The sequence below is a fragment of the Polistes dominula genome, unplaced genomic scaffold (genome assembly GCF_049000335.1).
Source record: "Polistes dominula isolate Pdom_NZ unplaced genomic scaffold, Pdom_raw_medaka contig_37, whole genome shotgun sequence".
Classification (NCBI taxonomy): Eukaryota; Metazoa; Arthropoda; class Insecta; order Hymenoptera; family Vespidae; genus Polistes; species Polistes dominula.
In genome coordinates, this window is record NW_028301169.1 from 4,913,281 (window position 1) to 4,934,138 (window position 20,858).

The 20,858-nt window shown below is 35.9% G+C and overlaps 1 protein-coding gene across 1 annotated transcript; it reads right to left on the bottom strand.

The window, feature by feature from the left end:
- Positions 1-1,033: 1,033 nt before the first annotated feature.
- net (atonal bHLH transcription factor 8-like protein net) lies at positions 1,034-19,627 on the bottom strand. Its single transcript, XM_015322192.2, has 2 exons — positions 18,675-19,627; positions 1,034-3,116 (listed from the first exon to the last, which is right to left on the bottom strand). Exons 1-2 carry the CDS (start codon positions 18,724-18,726, stop codon positions 1,882-1,884), a joined length of 1,287 nt encoding a protein of 428 aa, XP_015177678.1. The 5' UTR covers positions 18,727-19,627; the 3' UTR covers positions 1,034-1,881.
- Positions 19,628-20,858: the final 1,231 nt, after the last annotated feature.

A 20,858-nucleotide genomic window follows, 5' to 3' on the forward strand; every position in this document is an offset into this window, starting at 1 on the left:
GATCGTGCTTTTTATTCGCGCGCGATAATGTTGTTCTTAAACGTAATCGCAGAAGCATCGCTGAGATCACTTGGGTCCACTTGGCCATTCCTCTGGTCTATCCCGTCGATCCACTTTGCAAATATTTACGACGGTTTTCGAAGAAAACATGAGAAAGAAAGTGTTGCAAGGATAGAATCGTTGACTCTTGTCGGAAATGTATATATATTGCGATTAAATTAAGCGTTCAAAAGATATTCAGAGACAGAAATCAGTACACATGAAAGTTTGATGATGAATATCTTTTAAACGCTTAATTTAATCGCTAAAACATAAGACACCATTTTTCTAGAGCAGTTACTTTACCACAAAAATTTGTATTGCGCATTTTTAATAGTCATTTATTGTCAAGTTATAAAATTCATAAATAAAAATGAATTTGTCTTAAAATAATCAAACTTAAATCTTCAATATCATTCAAATGGTGAGGTTTACGGAAAAAATATAAGATACCTTTTTTGTAGAGCATTAAATTTCCTACAAAATTCTTCCAGAACATTTTTCTGTATAATCAATTAATGATGGGGTATGAATTATATAAATATATATATGTATATTATTCTATTGGACTGAGAAAAAAATAAAAAACTGCGATGCGGAGGATTTTCCTATTAAAATTAAGAGCTCACATTTGGTGAGAATTTTTTAAAGGTATCTAGCAACCCATTTTTCTGTGGCACTTGTAAAAAAAAAATAATTGATTTTTTTGACCCACCCTAATATACATATACTATATATATAAAGACATTTAATGATATTCTTCTTTCATTTACGATACTCGTTTTAGGAATCAGGTAGTATCGACTTGGTTAATTATTATTATTATTATTATTATTATTATTATTATTATTATTATTATTACTATTATTCTTCTTCTTCTTATTGTTATTGTTATTATTATACCAACAGTAACTATACTACCTGAATATCTTGAAGTTTTCTAGAAAATATTACCTTATAATTAATGGACATAATTTAAAGGAAAGGTTCAATCGAACAACGAAACTCGTATATTCATTAATTTCTTTCATTTTTTTTCTTTCTTCACAATTGTAATTTATTTGAACTTTGTTTTCAAACGCGAGGTTGTCTTATAACGTAAAAAGGTACATACAGGACATTCAGCGCGAAACGCTGTTGCACGTCACGGAAACACGTGCTCACAAGTTTCATCATATTTTTTTTAATAATAATTCTATATCGTCAATAATATTGTTATTTGTAGCTTAATGTGTACGACGGAGCCTATTTATGGCAACTTGGAGTAATATATTTACATTAACGCGTTTTAGCGATTAACTTAATTTTAATTAAAGCTCGCATCGATGTATGTGTGTTTAAATTTATGTGTTCGATATTATTTATCATTATCATTATCATCATCGTTATCATCATTATTATTATCATCATCATTTTTTACATCTTAGGTGCGAGATTAATTGTACATACAAAAAACTCTTCGATCAGTTATTTTATTTACAAATCTTAACATTGTACATCTATATTTTGAATCAGATTTTAATCTTCATCATTACACATGTAACATATTCGTTTTTTTTTAGTTATACGGTAGTATTTATTCCAAGCTCGTTGAATAAGAAGCTAAGTACGAATGAAGTTTTTCAAAATTGCGAGATTTTTTAAAAGGAAAGCCAAGAGAAGTTCAAGTGTTTAAATATTGAGCTCTAACAATTGGTATTTTTGTTTTGTATTGTCTCGTTGCGTATTTTAAGGAAGTGTATATCGTCTTCAAATTATTCGATCGTTCGTCACAGATCTTTCAATATTAAGCTTAATTAAAAACTTGTTTCAAATCTGTTATTTTCAGAAAAATTTCATCGCTTAATCTCCTTTTCTTTTTCTTAATTTTCCTTCGGTTTGAATCGTCTCAGAGACGTGATTAACGCATTCACCTAAAGATTGACCGATTATCGGTTGACCATCAGGAATATTCATGATTTTAGTTAAAGTCGCAATATAACTGCATGCAATCCTAAGGACAGAGAGCTTAGACAGTTTTTGATTATGCGAGTAAGCGGGTATGGTTCGTCTTAGGGTTTCGAAAGCAGCGCTTATCGTATGAACTCGCGTTCTTTCTCTGGCATTGGCTTCGATTCTTCTTTCACGTGTCATATTTTTGTAATTTCGTTGTTGACCAGTTCCTCCTCCAGAGGCGGTACCTTGGAGATGCCTTGAGTGATTGGTCAGTTGCGTAGTCGATGCTTGATGACTTTGTTGCCGATGCGGAGGAATAGGATGATTCTGATGAGGATGGTGATGGTGATGATGATGATGACGATGATGATGAGAATGATGCGACTCTTGATGATCTAACGGATAAGAAGATGGTGCTCTTTCGTAAGTTCCGCTGACAGCTGGATGCGATGGCACTCTTGGAATTTCTCCTCTTAAGACGAGCGCTAGTGGTTCCTCCTGGAGTTTCAGATGAGGAGGAATAACGATTCCAGATGTGGGAGGAATTGGAGAAGAACTCCTAGGTGTCGATTGTTCGAACCTCTGACGCGTTTCTCTTCTCGAAACCAAGTTACCGCATATCTGAATCGTAGAATTCGGGCTGCGGTTAGACACATCTCGTAATCTCCTAAGCAACTCTTCTTCTTCGATTCTTGTAATTTCTTTTCTTCTTTTGGTATCTTCCTCCAGCTCCCTTTCTATATCTTGAGTACTAATACTCGTCGACGTGGAAGATAAAATCGTAGGAAGAGTATTGCTGTTCAAAGTACTAGTACTTGGAGATGTTGCTTTCTTTGTGTCATTGCTTTTGCTAGTTGAGCTACTCCAGGGCCTGAAAGGGCTCGGTGATCTAGCAGGTCTTGATTCCTCGTCCGCAACAATCGTCTCCTCGATCTGTTCGAACCTTCGCTTCTTTAACGGTGCCGTACTCGGTTCCTGAATCTTTCTCGGCTCGGCGAGTTTCCTCTTGTTTCTCAAAGAAATTGGTATCACTTGTACCTCCACACTGTCTTCGGATGCACTTAACGAGTGTAGACCAGACATGTCGTCCTCGTCCCCACAGCTGCAGGATCCGTCTCTCTCCGATTCCGCCATTACACCAGCTATAACCGAAAAAATAAGTTGATCGTTAGTCATCGAGTCAGTAATTACACGTTTAATAGGTAATAAACCGTGGAGAGAATGAGAGAAATGAAAAGAGGGATAGGCAGAAATAGATGGATGATCGAGTATTATTATACTGTACGCGGAGCTCACCTAAGGATAATGAAAAATTGAAAGAGCAACGTGCCGAGAGTGGAATCTTAAAAGATAGAACGATTTTCGAATTGTCAGTTTGAACTTTGCAGGATGTTGCTGCAAATGAGTTAGAAACGTTACAATGTTATCGAATTACCATAATGGAATATAAGTAAGAAAGATTGTGAGAAAAAGTTGGGTTGAAACTTGGCGAACGTTAAGGTCGTCCAAGAAACGAACGATAAATCGCACTCGAAGCGTTCCCGGTAGGTTGTAAATTAAGCGCAAAGCGAGTCACGAGGATCTCGTAGGCGCTTGCTCAGACGTCTCGATACGCGCCGCCTTCGCCACCGTCACTGTTACCGCCGTCACCGTCACACCACAGCAACAACACCAACCATCCTCTCGACGTTTTCCACGAATGTCGTCGACAACGACGACGGCGACGTTGACAACAACACACCGACGCTTCTTCGATTTCTTCCATGCCTAGATCTTCTACCGAGCCATACATGGCGAAATATATGGCAGAAAGTCTGACATTTCATGCTGGCCATCCCTTATGTAACATGTTCTAGAGCTAATTGCTCGTAAGACTCGTATTTAACGACACACGGGCTTTTACAAGTCTTACATACAAACAAAAACTACTTGTTGTTAAACGTCAATTTCATTCCTCAAAACAATAGTATACCTTTCATTTTGCAAATCGAATTTCACGTAAATATCACATTGACTAATCTTTGCTAAATATCGAAACGCTTAAGAGATGAAAACGTTTTAATGTATATACATGCATAAATAGATAGATAGATATTTACATCCGTTAAACGCAGTTGGCTAGAAGACACGTGATTGCAAAGAAGAGGACGACGAAGCTTACGCGATCGTTTCCTTCGCGAGTGATTCCGTGGGCGGAATCGCGCCGGAGACGGGATGTTTTCAACTTCGGTGCGTCATCCAGCTGGTACCATCTGGCGTACAGGGCTCGGCCGATTATAATACGCGCCTCTCCCACTCTCTTTCTCTCTCTTTCTATCACACTTTCGTTTTTTCACTCCATTCTCGTTTCTCTTGAGCGGCTACATAAGCAGAAACGAAATCTGCTATTCTCGGCCATCGTCGACCCCATAGCCAGGAATCCTTTGGTTCGTTAAAAATACGTCAGCCCCACCGGAGGCAAGTGGCACGTGTCGGCACTACTCGGTCTAGTTAATAGCTAACATTTCTTATTATACTGAAAACAATATTTATATTCTCCCTCTCTTCGTTTATTTATTTATTTTTCTCTGATTTTTTCGCTCTTGAAACTAACGATACCAATGACATCTTCAAAGTAATCGTTTTCAAAGCAGCTTTTAAATGTTTTTTCGATATAGGAATACAGTGTTTACTCGACCCCAACGATTCTTATTATTATACAAGTCGCGCTCCGACACAACAGACGCGCGAGACTTCGTCTTCCATCTTCTACTATTTTTGACGCTCTCTCTTTCTTTATGTGTCTCCTCTTTTACTCTCGGCACGTTGTCGTCGTGCGGCAGGTTAAACGAAGTCGATTGTCTGCGTTCATTTCTAGCATAAGACTGAACAACCAACCGGTAAGCTAGACGAATGACGCCTGTCGTTAAACGTTACAACGACAACGGAGAAGAGCCGGTCAGGCCGATCGATCGTCCTGACGATAATTTATCGAGTTCTCTTCCTGCCCCTCTTCCCTTTCCTTCCCTTCCCTTCCCCTTATCATTCTATCCATTTTCTTTTTATTTATTGTTACGATCTTCATAATATATCTGTTAGAACAAGGATTGTATTCATGTTTCACGATCATCATTCGTTCTTAGACCATGGAAATAAAGCTTTCTTATCTTTTTTCTTGTTTTCTTTCTCTTCTTTTCGTTCCCTCTTTCCTTTTCTCTTTCTTTTACATTTGTTTCTGATCAAACGTGACAACGAACCTGTATGACACGTCGTTCGAGTTTCTCGATTACAGATTAGATCACGTTTGTGTCTTTCTCTTTCTCTACCGTTGGATGCACCCTTTTTTGCCCGAGTTCTATCTTTTTCTTTCTTTCATAAGAAGGAAGCTACTCGCTCGTTTGGAACCGAGGACAGTGGCGGCAGCCACATGGCTCTGGCGCCAACCTCGTCTACGTCGCTTTCCTTTTATTGCCTTTCCGGGAGGCAACGCGCTTGCACACTCGCCGAACGACGGGATCGTCTTTCTCGTTTGCGACCGCACTGACCTCGGAGAGCTCCTTCTTGCTATATACCATCTACCGCTACTGTGTATCGACCTATCGAAAGATTGTCTGACTGCTTGCCTGCCTGTTTATCATTCCTTTATTCAAATTGTTTTTCAAAATCTAAATGTATTACTTCTATTTCCTTACGATTCTTCTATTCATATTTTTTTCTTTCTCTTTAACTCATAACATGTAATATACAAAAATGTTCAAAATCGAGATATAAATATTTACTAGAACATGAGAACTAGAGAAACACACGTATTTGGGGTCGACTTAATCTCGAAATATCACCTGTTGGCAAGGACCAAATAACTTTTTTGGATCAAAAAAGATACGATTGTTGCGAAAGTTCTTATTATTCGTCTACGATCTATATTAACACTAACTAATATATTCGAATTGTACAAATTCCAGCGTTAACAGTAAGAGGATGAACAAGAAGAAGAAGAAGTTAAAATGCTTCATGAAATCACATACTTATTTCTATACGTACAACGTGTAACACCTGCATACGATCGAACACATGATATCAATCTAAGAAGAGGATTCTCTGCTAAAGAGATATAATACTTCGACCAGCTGGTGTAAAGAGGAAACGACAGAGAGAAAGAGAGAGGGAGAGAGAGGGAGAGGAAGAGGAAGAGAGAGTGAGAGAGAAAGAGATAGACAGAAGTTAGGTCGCGTGTTACGAAGTTTTTATCGCACCAGATAACCAACCTGGATTCTCGCCTATCAGCCATCTGCTTCTACTAAATCGCTTAGTATCGTCGTCATCTAGACTTCTCAGCGAAATCGCATATTCTCATAACTGATTGGCGAGATTATCGTGAACCCTTCGTTTGTACTCTCTTTCTTTCTTACTTTCATACTTTCTCTTGCTCTTTCTATCCTTTCTTTTTGATGCGACAACGAGAAAGGGAAGAAAGAAAGAAGAGAAAAGATAAACGGGAGCTCTTGACGACGATAGGAGGACGTAGGAGTCGACGAAGTCGAGAGAGGTCTTCGAGGTCGGCGACAGGCGCCAGTGAAGCGCGCACACACGATCGATCTCTCTTTAATTCTCTCTCTTTCTTTCTCCCTGTTTCGTACTTTTATAAACACATCGACGGAGAAACGAGATAGCATGCTTGATCGCGCTGAAAGAAACAGAAAGATAGGGGGAGAAGGGAGAGAAATGTTTCGCGACTCGCGGTTCCGATATCGAATGATATCAAATTCCATTTCATGATTTGCTGGTCTAAGCTCTCGTGGATCATTGATAAGAACTAATAATTTTTCCGAGTAAATACGTATATATATATTATTTTATTATTAATAAATGAATTTGGTAATTCATGAAATTATCAGTTAAGCGATGAAATAATTATACTAATTTGTTTAAGTATGAATAAAGGCAGAATTGATAAACAGCATTGATAAGAACTAACAATTTTTTTGGTGAGTAAAAATATATTTATAGAAATATATATGTTACTATTAAATCGTAAAATTTATTAATTCATGTAATTATCAGTTAAATCAGTGGTTCCCAAAGTGGGCGATATCGCCCTCTAGTGGGCGATGAAGCGGTCCAGGGGGGCGATGACAAGATCATCACAGGTAAAAACTGGAATTTTAAGTGTGCGTTGGACCTTTTTTAGGATAAAAATGTTTGGGAACCACTGAGTTAAATAATTAAATAATTATATTGATCTGTTAAAGTACGTAAAAAGGAGGAATTACATATTTTAACTGTGTATTTATTTTTATAAGATGAAAAGTATGAAAATGAAAAGTGCGTAAAATTGTCTCCCTAATTGCCGAAGAATCGCGACTATTGTTTTTCTTGATTATCGCTAGAACGTTATTAACGATTAGTCGTTTCGTAAATTTTCGGTTTCCTTTCATAGGTCATTTTTATGAATTATCGACAATGAGTACATTTTTTTTTAAAAACTCCGAACCATTTGTATATTTTTAATAAGAACGTTAGTTGGTCGATGTCTTTAGTATTATTAAAGTCTATTTCTCACTAGAGAATAAATTTTCGAAATGATCTTTCCGAGGATCTAAATATTAATAATTCTAGTATGTATGTGTATACGTATCAATCAATGAAATAAGCACATGTATAGTACATAAATGTTTGTAATGTTTTTTATATAGAATCTTTATGTTGGTTTTTTCTTTCTTAGAAAATTATAAACGAGAGTAATAAAAAATGACAAAAAATCATCGTGAAACGTTTATGACCTGATTAAGATATCAGACGGAAATGATTTGTTTGCAAAATATTACGTAGAATGCGTGTGTCGCAAGTGTCTGTTAGAAGATGCTGCCTGAATCTATTTTTAAAGAATGATATCAGCTGAATGATCAGCTGTTCGTAATACTGCTTCCTTTCGAGAGGGACAGTTTCTCTCTTTCTTTTTCTCTCTCTCTTTTTCTCGTGAGTAATTACGCACGCGGCAAGCTTGTGCGTTACGAATGTCATTTTGATGATCAAATGCAAACTCGCTAAGGTATATCTATTATAAACGATTGCACACACGCATACACCCATATATATATACATATACACATACAAGATTGCAGGAGAGCAGCGGCCGATCGAAGATGTCCACATGTGTGGCGCACGCATTCCCGCTTTAATACGCGGCCATCTTTCCTCTTCTTCTCGTTCGGCAATTGTTCAAACAGAGACCGAAATAGTTCGAGGACATCTGTGCAAACTCTTACGTATACGAATTGTAACGAATCGTAGAGAGGTGACTGATATATACATATGTTAGTATATATATATATATATATATACATAAATGTGTATATAAACTTGAAGTATGTATATAGATGCATATATACATATGTTCGCAACTTTTTTACTCGGAGACGCGTGTTCTTTTTCACGCTTCTTCAATTTCATGAAAATGAATTACTTCGTATTTTTAAATAGCAAACGAAGAAGACAAATTTCATAGAATTCTATTGAAAAATCGTTCCGAACATTGTTACTTATTGCTAAACAAAAGTATTAACACGGATAAATTTGTTTAACATCCTACCTGTTAATATGCAAAAATATACGATTTTTTATTTACACTTTTTCAAGTATAAATGTACGATAATAAGAAATAGCTTTTAGTAGTTGAAGACAATCTTTATCTGTAAATAGGCTTAATATGCATTTTTCATTATTTCTTTTGTATATTTAAATAAGAAATTATGTAGAGAATCTTAATTTTTATCAATTTCCATGAAATATGTTAAAAGCTAATTTATTACGTATTGATACTTATTGCTCGTTGATGTATCATAGGAAGAAGTAAGTAATCCTTGGAAATTGAATGAGACGAAACGAGATGATAAAGAGCTATTTAATTTCCTACAAGTATTTTTCTTTACAAATCTATTCAACACTTCCTCGAAACAATCCCGTTTCGCTAAAAGACGGAAGAAGGGTGTCAGCGACCTCGTTCCTTCCAAGTACGCCTCGACGACCTTGCTTGGCGTGCAGTCACGCCTTTTGCTTCGCGTAACATTCCCGCTTCCCGTAGAAGAGAAGATGCGTTCAAAGATTGCGTTTAACGATCAGCCAATTTTCTGCCGTTTCACGCGACCACTAGCCATCCCTTTTCGACATTTTTTTCTACCGATCTTTTCATACATAGATACTCTTATTAAAAATACAAATATTTATGAGAGAGAGCAAAGATATCGAACACGTGCTTCGTAAGACTCTAAAAATAAGACTAGGTATGCAAAATTTTAAAATGCGATCTGAAGCATGAAATAATTAATAATCGATACAAAATACAATAAAAAAGACCTTTTTAATTATATCATTCATTAAAAATCATTCGAAAGAAATATTTCTATTTTTGTTTGTTTATGACTTGTAAATTTTAATCGTTAATTTTTATATTATAATGAGTTTGATATTACAAATGACAACAATTTTTCGTTATTTGTTATTTGCAAATTTTTGTTTTAATTAATTTTAATAGTGATTATTATATTCTAATGGGTTTGATATTACAAATGAAAAGAATTGAAGTTTAAATTCAAAGATAACTTCCTTCCGTGTGTGTTTTATACGTTTTGTTCTCTCTCTCATTCTCTCTTTTTCTTTCGTTCAAATGATTAGACGTTTCGAAAGAGTGCTTTGGCCGCCTACAGCGTGCCTGCCTCTTTAGTCTTCGACGAGCTGAAAATAAACGTTCGTTCGTAAATGCGACTACCGCGAAGGAAGAGAAGAGAGAGATAGAAAGAGCCCAGGCCAAATAGTTTCTTCTTGAATTATAAATAAATGTCGTGTTCGGGTGAAGAGAATGATCGAGCGGTCATGGTGACGGAACGCGCGTACCACGAATACCACGATTGTTTCTCGATTTTGGCGCCGAGATATTTTCTATCTCTATATCTCTCTCTCTTTCTTTCTTTCTCTTTCTCATTCTCTCATTCTTTCGAATCTTTCTTTTTAGCAACGACGAACAACAGTAAATTGTGGCTACGAAAGTTACTCTCAATAACGTTCGAGATAATATTATATTTTATTGTAACATTTTCTAAACTTTTATATTATTTTATAATTAATTTTATAGTTCTATAAGATCAACTAATATTAAAATACTTTAAAAACTAATCGGTCATTCATTCATCTTAATTCATTACAAATCCCGGATAAAACAAATATTAAACCTGCTGTTTAAAAGTAGGCCCGCCAAATTACATTTTCTGTGGCTTTTGAGTATTGAAAAATTATTAGAAAGTATTAAATACAACTTTTATTATTAACAAAACTTATCTATATCTCTGTTTTACATTATAGTATATATCAATATTATTGTAAAATATTTTAAATACGTAATCACTTTAAACTTTCACACGTATATGTCCGAACTATTCTTGAAATTATCATTAGAGTAATTTTTTTAGAATCTTTTGAATATTGCAAAATAATTGTTTATACACTTTAGTTATAAATTATCGAAATTTCTTAACGCAATATTGAAACAATAAATTTGATTAGACAGATGCCGATAACGTTATAAAGATCTCTCTTTCTCTCTCTTTCTCTTTGTCTTTCTTGATTGCTTTAATCCATTTCGAATCTCCCGACCGATTTTATTTTAATTTATCTCTATAGAGAATAGTGGACCTCGAGTAGACAAGATAAATTGTTCAACATTTTTAAATAGATCTCGATCGTTGTCTCGAATCGTTGAACGGATATCGATGAAAAAATTAGAATGTTAACGAGTTTCTCTTTGGACTTTGACGATGTTACATTGAATCACGAGTTTTTGCGAATCAAATTTGAATGATTGTCACTCAAGTTGGAAAGAGTTGGTCAAAGGAAGGTAAAGGGGTAAGTAGGAAAGTGGAGGGGAAAAAAGAGAAAGAGAGAGGGAATATGAAGGTTCGAAGCTGTCAACGGGTATAATCGTCCCGTGAATCGGCAGGAAACGACGCGTCCACGCTCGAACCAACGGAGATTTATCGACGAGTTTTGCTTTTATCCTTTCTCTCTTTCTCTCTCTCTCTCTCTCTATCTCTCTATCTCCCTATCTTTCACTTTTGAAGGCTCGCGCGAGTAGGCGCTTCGCAGAAAGGCTTCTAGCGGAAACGCGCGCGAGAGTCATTCGTAGTTTGTACGAGAACGGAATATGTATAATGACGGTTTTTTTTCTATCTTTCTCTGACTCTCTCGACCTTATTCCTTTTACTTTTTTTATTATTATTATTTTTTTTTATTGTTTATTTTTTTTACTTTGACTTCTTTCTTATTCATTCTACGCTTGCGGCACATATAAAACGCTTTCGAGTCTGGCGCTAACCAGATGCTTCCAAAGGATACTAGTTAACGTTCATATCCTAACTTACATATTTATAAGTACGTACACGTATATATACTGGGCTGTTCAATAAGTTTTGCGGTTCGATGGGAAAAACACAATTTTATGGTTTGAAATACACTTTATTATTCAGTACTAGGCTGTTCAATAAGTTTTGCGGCTCGATAAGAAAGGGCGTTGCTATTAGCCTAAATTTTGTTTTGTTATGTTGGTACACTTTTCATATGAATGTATGTGAAGTTTCATTTCAATCTGTCAATTCATTCTTTGTTTACAAGCCATTTAGTATCGACGTGTCACAGTATTTTTTTACAATGGGAAAAATCAAGTATCGTGCAGTGATTGAATTTTTATTTTTGGAAGGTTTAAAAGCAAAGGAAATTTATAAACGAATGTTGAAAGTGTATAAGGACTCTTCGCCTTCAATTAGTACAGGAGAAAGATGGGTTGCTGAATTTAAACGTGGTCGTACAAGCCTTGAAGACGATTCACGTCAAGGACATCCAAAAACAGCAACAACACCGGAAATCGTAAAAAAAATACAGGATATCGTATTGGAAAATTGTCGAGTGACTGAAAGAGATTTAGTAGAAGCCCTAGGTATCTCATTGGGCAGTGTAAGAAATATTTTGATTGAAGTATTGGGTTTCAGAAAGCTGTGTGCACAATGGGTGCCGCATTCGCTAACAATGGAACAAAAACACATTCGAATGCGACTTTCTCAGCAACATTTAGAGCGTTTTCGAAAGGATAAAGTGGATTTTGTGCGTCGATTCATCACTATGGATGAGACTTGGGTCTATCACCATGATGCTGAATCAAAACAAGAGGCTAAAGAGTGGTGTGAACCTGGTTCTTCGGCTCCGAAACGAGTTCGTGTCCAGAAATCGGCCACGAAGGTGTTAGCATCAGTTTTTTGGGATGCAAAAGGAATTTTGTTTGTGGATTACTTGCATCAGTTTCTTGAGATGCGAAAGGAATTTTGTTTGTGGATTACTTGCAAACTGGTAAAACAATAAATTCTGAATATTATTGTAACCTTTTAGACCAGTTAAAGGAAAAAATTTGTGAAAAAAGACCCGGTTTGCAGAAGTAAAAAATCCTTTTTCATCAGGACAAAGCACCGTGTCACAAGAGCATTTTGACAATGGCTAAAATCCACGAATTAAAGTTCGAATTGTTGGAGCATCCACCGTATTCACCAGATTTGGCCCCTAGCGACTTCCATCTGTTTTCAGATCTAAAAAAAATCATGCGTGGAAAGCGCTTTTCATCAAATGATGAGGTCATAACAGCTGTGGAAGCGTATTTTGCAGCCCTTCCAGATTCTTACTTCAGGGATGGAATTCATAAATTGGAATCTCGTTGGAACAAGTGTATTGATGTTCAGAGAGACTATACTAAATAATAAAGTGTATTTCAAACCATAAAATTGTGTTTTTCTTATCGAACCACGAAACTTATTGAACAGCCCAGTACACTTTGTACCCCTGAACATCAATACACTTGTTCCAACGAGATTCCAATTTATGAATTCCATCCTTGAAGTGAGAATCTGGAAGGGCTGCAAAATACGCTTCCACAGCTGTTATGACCTCATCATTTGATGAAAAACGCTTTCCACGCATGATTTTTTTTAGGTCTGGAAACAGATGGAAGTCGCTAGGGGCCAAATCTGGTGAATACGGTGGATGCTCCAACAATTCGAACTTTAATTCATGGATATTAGCCATTGTCAAAATGCTCTTGTGACACGGTGCATTGTCCTGATGAAAAAGGATTTTTTACTTCTGCAAACCGGGTCTTTTTTCACGAATTTTTTCCTTTAGCTGGTCTAAAAGGTTACAATAATATTCAGAATTTATTGTTTTACCAGTTTGGAAGTATAGTATATGTATAATTTTTTTGTATTATTGTTGTTGCTCGTCTTTTTATTTCAATTCGATATTTAACATTCTCGCGATAAAGTGCACTAAACCATTCGATAAAGTGCAAAAATGTAGATTAAAATAAGTATTATGTATTGTCCGACATATTTGTTAAATCTTTGAAAAGAATATTTGTCGATTGATCGATACGATCGAGTTCATGCGGCTATTGAGAGGACAGAAATATGAACGAGAAGGAGTTAATTATGTACAGGATGTCCTAAAAGTCATTTTACTTTATAGAAAAATGAGAAATTTATTATGACAGATATTTTGGGTAGTGTCCATATTTTTTTAATAACACCGAAACTGAAGATATGTAAAATCTTCAAATGTAAAATATATGTTTTCTTTATTGCTCCCTCTTCTATGGATTTGAGTTACTTTTCTATGAAATCTTCTCACAAGTAACCAACTTTTCAAAAAGGGTGTTTGTCTTTTATAAACTTTCTGAAATCAACAGTACATGCTTTTTTTCGAAGAGGTTACCACTCATTAATGTACTAAACGTGCCCGTCGTTGTTTGACTTTAGTGACTTTACAGGAACTGGTTTTTATAACATGGCCAGACTGTTGAAAATTAAAATGAGAAATTTAATATCGTATATAAATATTAATAAATCAAAATTGATTTTAGGTTTGGTTTCTTTTTCTTCTCGATAAAGCTACACTTGGAACAACTTGTATAAATAAATATAGTACATGTGTACTCATCGACAATCTCTCGGACTGGTCGTACTCGGTTATATCAATCGAGTACGAATAGATAAGAGAACAAATTCCCGTTCCATTGACTTTGTCTCTTGACCTTTGGCAGCAATACTCTAGCTAACTTCCTGACTTTCTAATACAAAACTCGTGCGCATCCGGTAAAACGTTGGTTATTTTCTCAATCATTTTTTGTTATTCTTTGATTAGTCATATTTGTGTACGATTTGAATGAAAAAAAACGAAAGTTGGGGAGGATCGAAAGAGAGAAAGAGAAAGAATGGAAAAGTATTTCAAAGAAAACTGACGCACTGTTAAAAACGTTTTCGCAATCTACTGACGCGCATCGAATATTTTTTTTTCTTTCACACACTTATTTCTAACTTCACATAAATATTTTCATTCCCAAAGATTATAACGTAATATACGAGCGTACGACGCAATAAGCGAAAATGAGCACGCGTATGGTCTGATCTCTTATTGCAATCGCTTGATAATAAAGCTTGGATCATATTTAAGTATTTACGTACTTATATAGATATTATATACGTATCTAGAGTTTTGAGATTAGGTAGTAAATTTTTACTCGTATGATTTTCTGTTTATCACTAATGACCATTAGCGTTATAACCGTAGATTTGTTTTTTATATATTAGTAAATACATGTACATATACAGATGTGTACAGATTTTTCTGCAAATAAAATTTGATCGAGTAAATACGTGTATAAGTACTAATGGTAATTTAAAGATTATAATTTGTAAGTGAATTTTGCTGACAGTATTTCCCGTTTGTCACTAAAGACGACTAACCCCATCACTTGTAGATTTATTATACATTCGTGAATCTACACAAATTTTTTTAACACTTATTTCAATTACCTTAACAATAAAACTTTTGATTGAGTAGGTACCTATATAAGTACTTACTTATGTATCTACAATATAAAAATTAGAATTCGTAAGTGAATTAAGTAAATTAAATGAATTTTGCTTATGCGATTTTCTGTTTGTCACTGTGACGACTAGCGTCAGCTGTAACACTAACTTATACATTTATAAATATATATATACACACACACACACATACTGATAAACATATATACAGAGGGGAGTTCTCGACAAATAAAGTTGGCGTTACGCGTCCCGTGACGAACGCTTTACACGGAGTAACAGCCGTAAGAGAGCCACAGGTGCGCCCATGTTTATCCGTTGATCCAGAGATACATATATACATACATGCATATATACATGTATATACATATGTATGTATGTACGTATGTATGTTTGTATGTATTTATGTATATATGTATATAGGTATCTCTGTTTCGTTCTTCCACTCGAATACACATTCACACATGTGCACACGTAGATATATGTATACTTACATTAAAAGGCAAGCTTTATAAGGTATTAAAACGCGCACTTGGCGAGCATGATATTATCGTACAGGTTCGAATAATCGATCTAGATCCGGTCGAAGAGATATAACAGGAGCCGGATATGAATATAGAAAGAGTCCCTTCTTGTAATAAGGTCACGAAGGTATGTATGCTCCTCAACACGCACTCTTGCTTTCCGTTTATTTTTCTCTAATGAAAAGGTGGAAGGTAGTTAAAAAAAAATAATACTATAGAAAGATTAATTACACATTTTTGTAAATGAAATTTTTGTTTGTTTGTTTATATAAGTTTTTGATTTCTTTTATCCTGATTTATTTACTATCGGATTATGTGATTAATATTAGACTACTAAAGGGACTTCATATGTATTTCAGGCAAGATCCAATTACCTAGGAAAACAGGTAAGGTTCTTTTTTTTGTTCGTATATGCTTGTAAATATAGGAAGAAAGGTTGAGGAGACGGCAGGTGCGAGTTGGACGCACAGGTGGGCGAAAAGAAGAGGATCGTGTACCTTTCTCTTTCCTTCTCTTTTTTTCTCTTCTATTTCTTTTTCTTTATCTCTCTTTTACCTGGGATGTACAATCGCGTATCGATTACACTCGACTGGGCATCGGACCGCGTGTGGTACTCTTCGTCAGATAAAATTGTATTCTCCTAGCAATTTCGCTTAACGGATTTAACGAAGTCGAATTTCACGAGTGGTTGCTCGTGCGGAAAAGGAAAGGATCCTTTCGTAGAACTCAAGGTCGATGGATGAGTAGATATTGTCCATTCTCGACCTATATTCTTCAGAAACCATAAACGTTTCGCTATTACATCATGAAGAATTTTGTAGAAAAAAAGAACTTTCATTTTTGCGTGAGATAAAACGAAATAATAATCATTGATGTTTGATCGATTAAATTCGTTTATTATAAAGGTTATCAACCTCGGAAGAGATGTTTTATTTTTATCCATTACGATTAGAATTTGCCAACAGATTCCTCTATTCCTCTCATTGATTTTCAACGATCTCTGCTTCTCAAATAGATCCTTCTGATAGGATCGATAACAATGAAAGACCGAACAGAACCACGCGTGTAACAAAATCTGACCTAAATACATTAGGAAGCGTGGGTTGTGTCGCGATATATACATGCAAAGTTTTCTGCTCGTGTACGAACTTTTAGAAATACTTATGTATTTATATTTTCTTTACAAAATATATAGATAGTTAAAACGATAAAACTTTTTCTTTATCGAAGATACGAGTAAATAAAAAGTTTCCTGAATATCATTGTAAATTATAACTAACACTCAATTAGTGACCGCATACTTGCACCTATACAAAAAGAGAGAGAGAGAGAGAGATAAAAAGACAAACGGAGATAACACTGGAGAGAATAAAAAGAATATATAAATTAGCCCGTAAAAGGAAAAGTAAAGAAGAGGGATTTTTTTCAAACGATAAATTTATAATAAAAATATTATTATAACGATCAATCATTCCACCTAACGAAACTAAAGAATAAAAATCACGAAATCCTGCGAAATATAAATAATTATTCGCTTTTATTGTTAGATGTGTACGAAAAAAAAGGAAAAAAGAGAAAAACAAAAAAGAAGGAAAAAAAATCAGAGAGAACATTATCGAACAGTTAACTATACATATAAACGAAGACGATTAAAGTAGTCGGATTTTTAGCATGGTCAAGAGGTCGTTCGTCGGAGCACCTTAGATCGCTTTGTCCATCTTTCTGTCTCTCTTGTGTGTGGCGCGACCCACGCTGGCGCCGGCGCGCCCTGTCTCTCACCTCTCTCTCTCTCTCTCTCTCTCTCTCTCTCTCTCTCTCTCTCTCTCTCATACACAACACACACATACATACATATATATATATATATATATATATATATATATATATATATATATATATATATATATATATATACACAAAGGGACACAAATACCCAACATACAAAGTTACTACTCGCAGCATCCAACTCTCGAAACACGACTATTATTCTCCTATCTGTGTCTCACTCTGACGCACCCACACGTACCGAATCGAGACAGAGATGAAGAGAGACAGAGATGAGGGAGAGAGAGAGAGAGAGAGAGAGAGAGAGAGAGAGAGAACTCGATTCCCCGGCATCGTGTCTCGCGGCAGCACAGAGAGTCACTCGATCTCTCACTCTCCGGTCCGGCTGGCGCCGCTCATAACAATAATTATCATTCTCCGCGACCCCCACCAACGATACTATCAATCGACCAAATGCCTGCCGGCACATTCAACGCAATCGCAACTTCTACCCGCCGTTAACTAATCGCTTCGCTTTGAGATAGATAGATAGAAAGAGAGAGAGGGAGAGGGAGAGAGAAAAAGAGAGAGAGACCAAGGCGCCAGATTTAACCTCCTATTTTAGCCGTTTCGCACTACTGCTTGCGATCGTTCTTTCGCTTGGTTTTTTTTTCTTTTCTACTTCATTTTTTACAATTAATTTTTCTCTCTCTCGCTCTCTCCCTCTCGCTTTCTCTCTTTTTCCGTCTTTCTTATTATTTATCGAAAAAACGTGATCTCTGTTCTTCCGTTTTCCTTTATCCTTCGTAAAATAAGTAGATAGTTAACGTGCAATTATTTATCATATCGATCGATCTTTTAAAATGGCGATATGTCTATTAGATGAGTGGTTATTTCAAATAGTATATCTCCATCCTTGACCAAAATAATGTTCTTGTTATCGAGTCGAGTACGTGGTAGTTTCTTAAATTGCTATCGAAAACACTGTAATCGTTCTATGTTGTGTGTAATTATGAACGACGTCTTTATCTTAGGATGAAGAATGTACGCTACTTATGTTATATTAATATTTGTAAATAGAAGAGGAAATGAAAAAAAAAACAACAAATTGTTGTGTTTGTCGCGTTTCTTCAGGCAAACGCAAAATATGGATCATTGAAGGATGAATTTTTAATGATGTATCCTTATCGATATTACTTTATCAATAATTTTCCTTTATCGCTTAAGAATAATAATGCTTACGAATTGTATTCGGGATATATGAATGATTTTGAATGTGTGTGTATTTAAAAGTAGAATAAGATCGATTTAAACATTATTTTTACAAACCAACCAGATAAAAGTTGACAAATTTTAATTTAAAAGAAGATGAAAAGATTTGACACAGAAACAATAAGAGATTGTTTTCTCCGAGTTAATTGTCAAAACAAATATTAAAGAATGAAAGGTAATTTGGAACAATCTCGTAACCGATCGATCTTGTTCGTTATTAATTAAAATAAAAATATAATTCATAAATCACCTTTCATAAAATCGGAGAGTTCTGACGTTGTTTCCACCACGTGTCCGCTCATTTTCGACTCATGAATTAACACGTTCCCACCAAAAGATACTAATCTTTTTTTCAAACGAAGAAAACTTTAACTCTTCTAAACACTCGCGCACATGAAGCGTCACGGCACTATAACTTTTAGGTAGTTCCTTGTGGCTGTCACGTGTTACTGGTAATAATAAACAAAACGATAAAAAAAATTATAAAAAAAAATAAAACAAAAAAAAATAAACAATATAACTTTCAGGAAAACAAACTCGTCTAATTCCTTCAATGTAATCCAAAAATCCAACAAGTGGAGATATTCACACGAACGCCAAGAAAAAAATATATATTTATATATATTTTTATATATTTAAATATGTCCTTTTTGGGAAAACGTTTGATAAAATTCACGTAAGTGGTAACTTCGTGATTTTTCTTAATACTTTATTTTCAAAGTTTTAAACCTGTCAAACTGAACGAAGCACTGAAGAAATAAACGAACGTCCACTCTTGTTCGTAGTCGACAGCATACTGGTGTTCTCGCCTCGTGTTCTCGACTCGATCCGACTGCTCTTCGTGTGTTCTCGTCGTGTGCGAGGGAGTTCTGACTGGCTTGTACGGTCCTTCCACTACGCAGTATACTACTACCACCACTACTGCTTCTACCACTACTACACTACTACACTACTACCACTACCAATACAATCCTACATCATTGGACTACCGTCTATCGGCGACATAAGGATGCGGCACTTCCAGCAGTGACTGGACACGAGATCGTGAAGAAGAAGAAGAAGAAGAAGAAGAAGAAGAAGAAGAAGAAGAAGAAGAAGAAGAAGAAAAGGAGAAGAAGAAGAAAGGGTAGAAGAGAAAGAGAAGGATGAAGAGGATCCGGTCGGAGGAGGGACAGGAGGAGGAGTGTCGACTGTGTCGGCTCCACGAAACGCGACGCGCCGTATCGACGCTCGTGGTAGGGGTAAGAACGTCAGGAAAGGATCGGAGTTTGTTAAGAGTAAAAGAGAGAGAGAGAGAGAGAATATCGTGTTCTAGAGGAAGGGGAAGGTGCACGCATTGTTGGAGGCAGGAGGCAAGGGGGTCCGACAGAACGGCGCCACTTTTCTCTTTCTCTCTTTCTTTCACTCCCGTGAACATATATACGTACACACGTGTGTACATACATATCACGTCACACAATCACACGTGTACGCATACATCTTTAAACCACCCACCAGTCCTAATGCGTTCCATGCTACTCTCTTTCTCTCTTCCGTGCTGTATAGGGAGAATTGCGACTTTATGGGACTCACCGACAACCACCAGAGCGTCTCGCTGGTCAAGGAGTCCATTTACCACTCCTGATCTCCCGGAGATTCGACCTCCGAATTCTTTTCAGATTCTCTCTCTCTCGCTCTCTTTCTTTCATTCTTCTTTTTTTTTCTTTCTCTCTTTTGGTTCTCCCCCGATACTTTAGCGAGATGTTCCTTTTCTATAGCGCATCTTGCTCGAACGTCCTTGTCTTCTCTCGAGGTTCTCTCTCGAGCATGGGAACTACCCTCGAGCGTGGCTCTTCGACGGAAATTAGCTTCCAACTACGTCGAGGAAAGAGATCGTTAATTGCGGAGTCCTTTCTTTCTTTCTTTCTCTCTCTCACTTTCTTTTTCTTATGTTAGTTAATTCTACGGTACATCGTTTTCTAGTGTGCCTCGAAAGTGGAATCTTAGAAATGTTCATCGAGGCGCCTGAGAATTTGCGAGACAATATACTAGTTCTGTCCAATCGTTTTTTCGTTGACACGCTCGACAAACTTTGGCGTTCCGCCATATTGAAAACTAACGATCGAATGTTCAAGTACAATATATTATCTGCACTATATGTTTTTGCATATTTTATTTTAAACGTTAAATGAGAAGAAATAATAGAAGAGAGACCTTCTTTTTCATAAAGGGAAGTTTTGCGGATTTCGTGTTTGCCACGTGTGCCTCATGCTGCGATGGGTATTTCTTATAAACAATAAATTGGAACCATCGACAATTCTATTGTTTGATTTCCGACAGGATATTCTTGAGCTAATTTGTTGTCACATGATTTTCATATTTTTATTTAGTTTTGTTTATTTTTTTAATAACTTTCAAAAAATATTATAAGGTGGCTTAGCTTTTCGTTGAATGG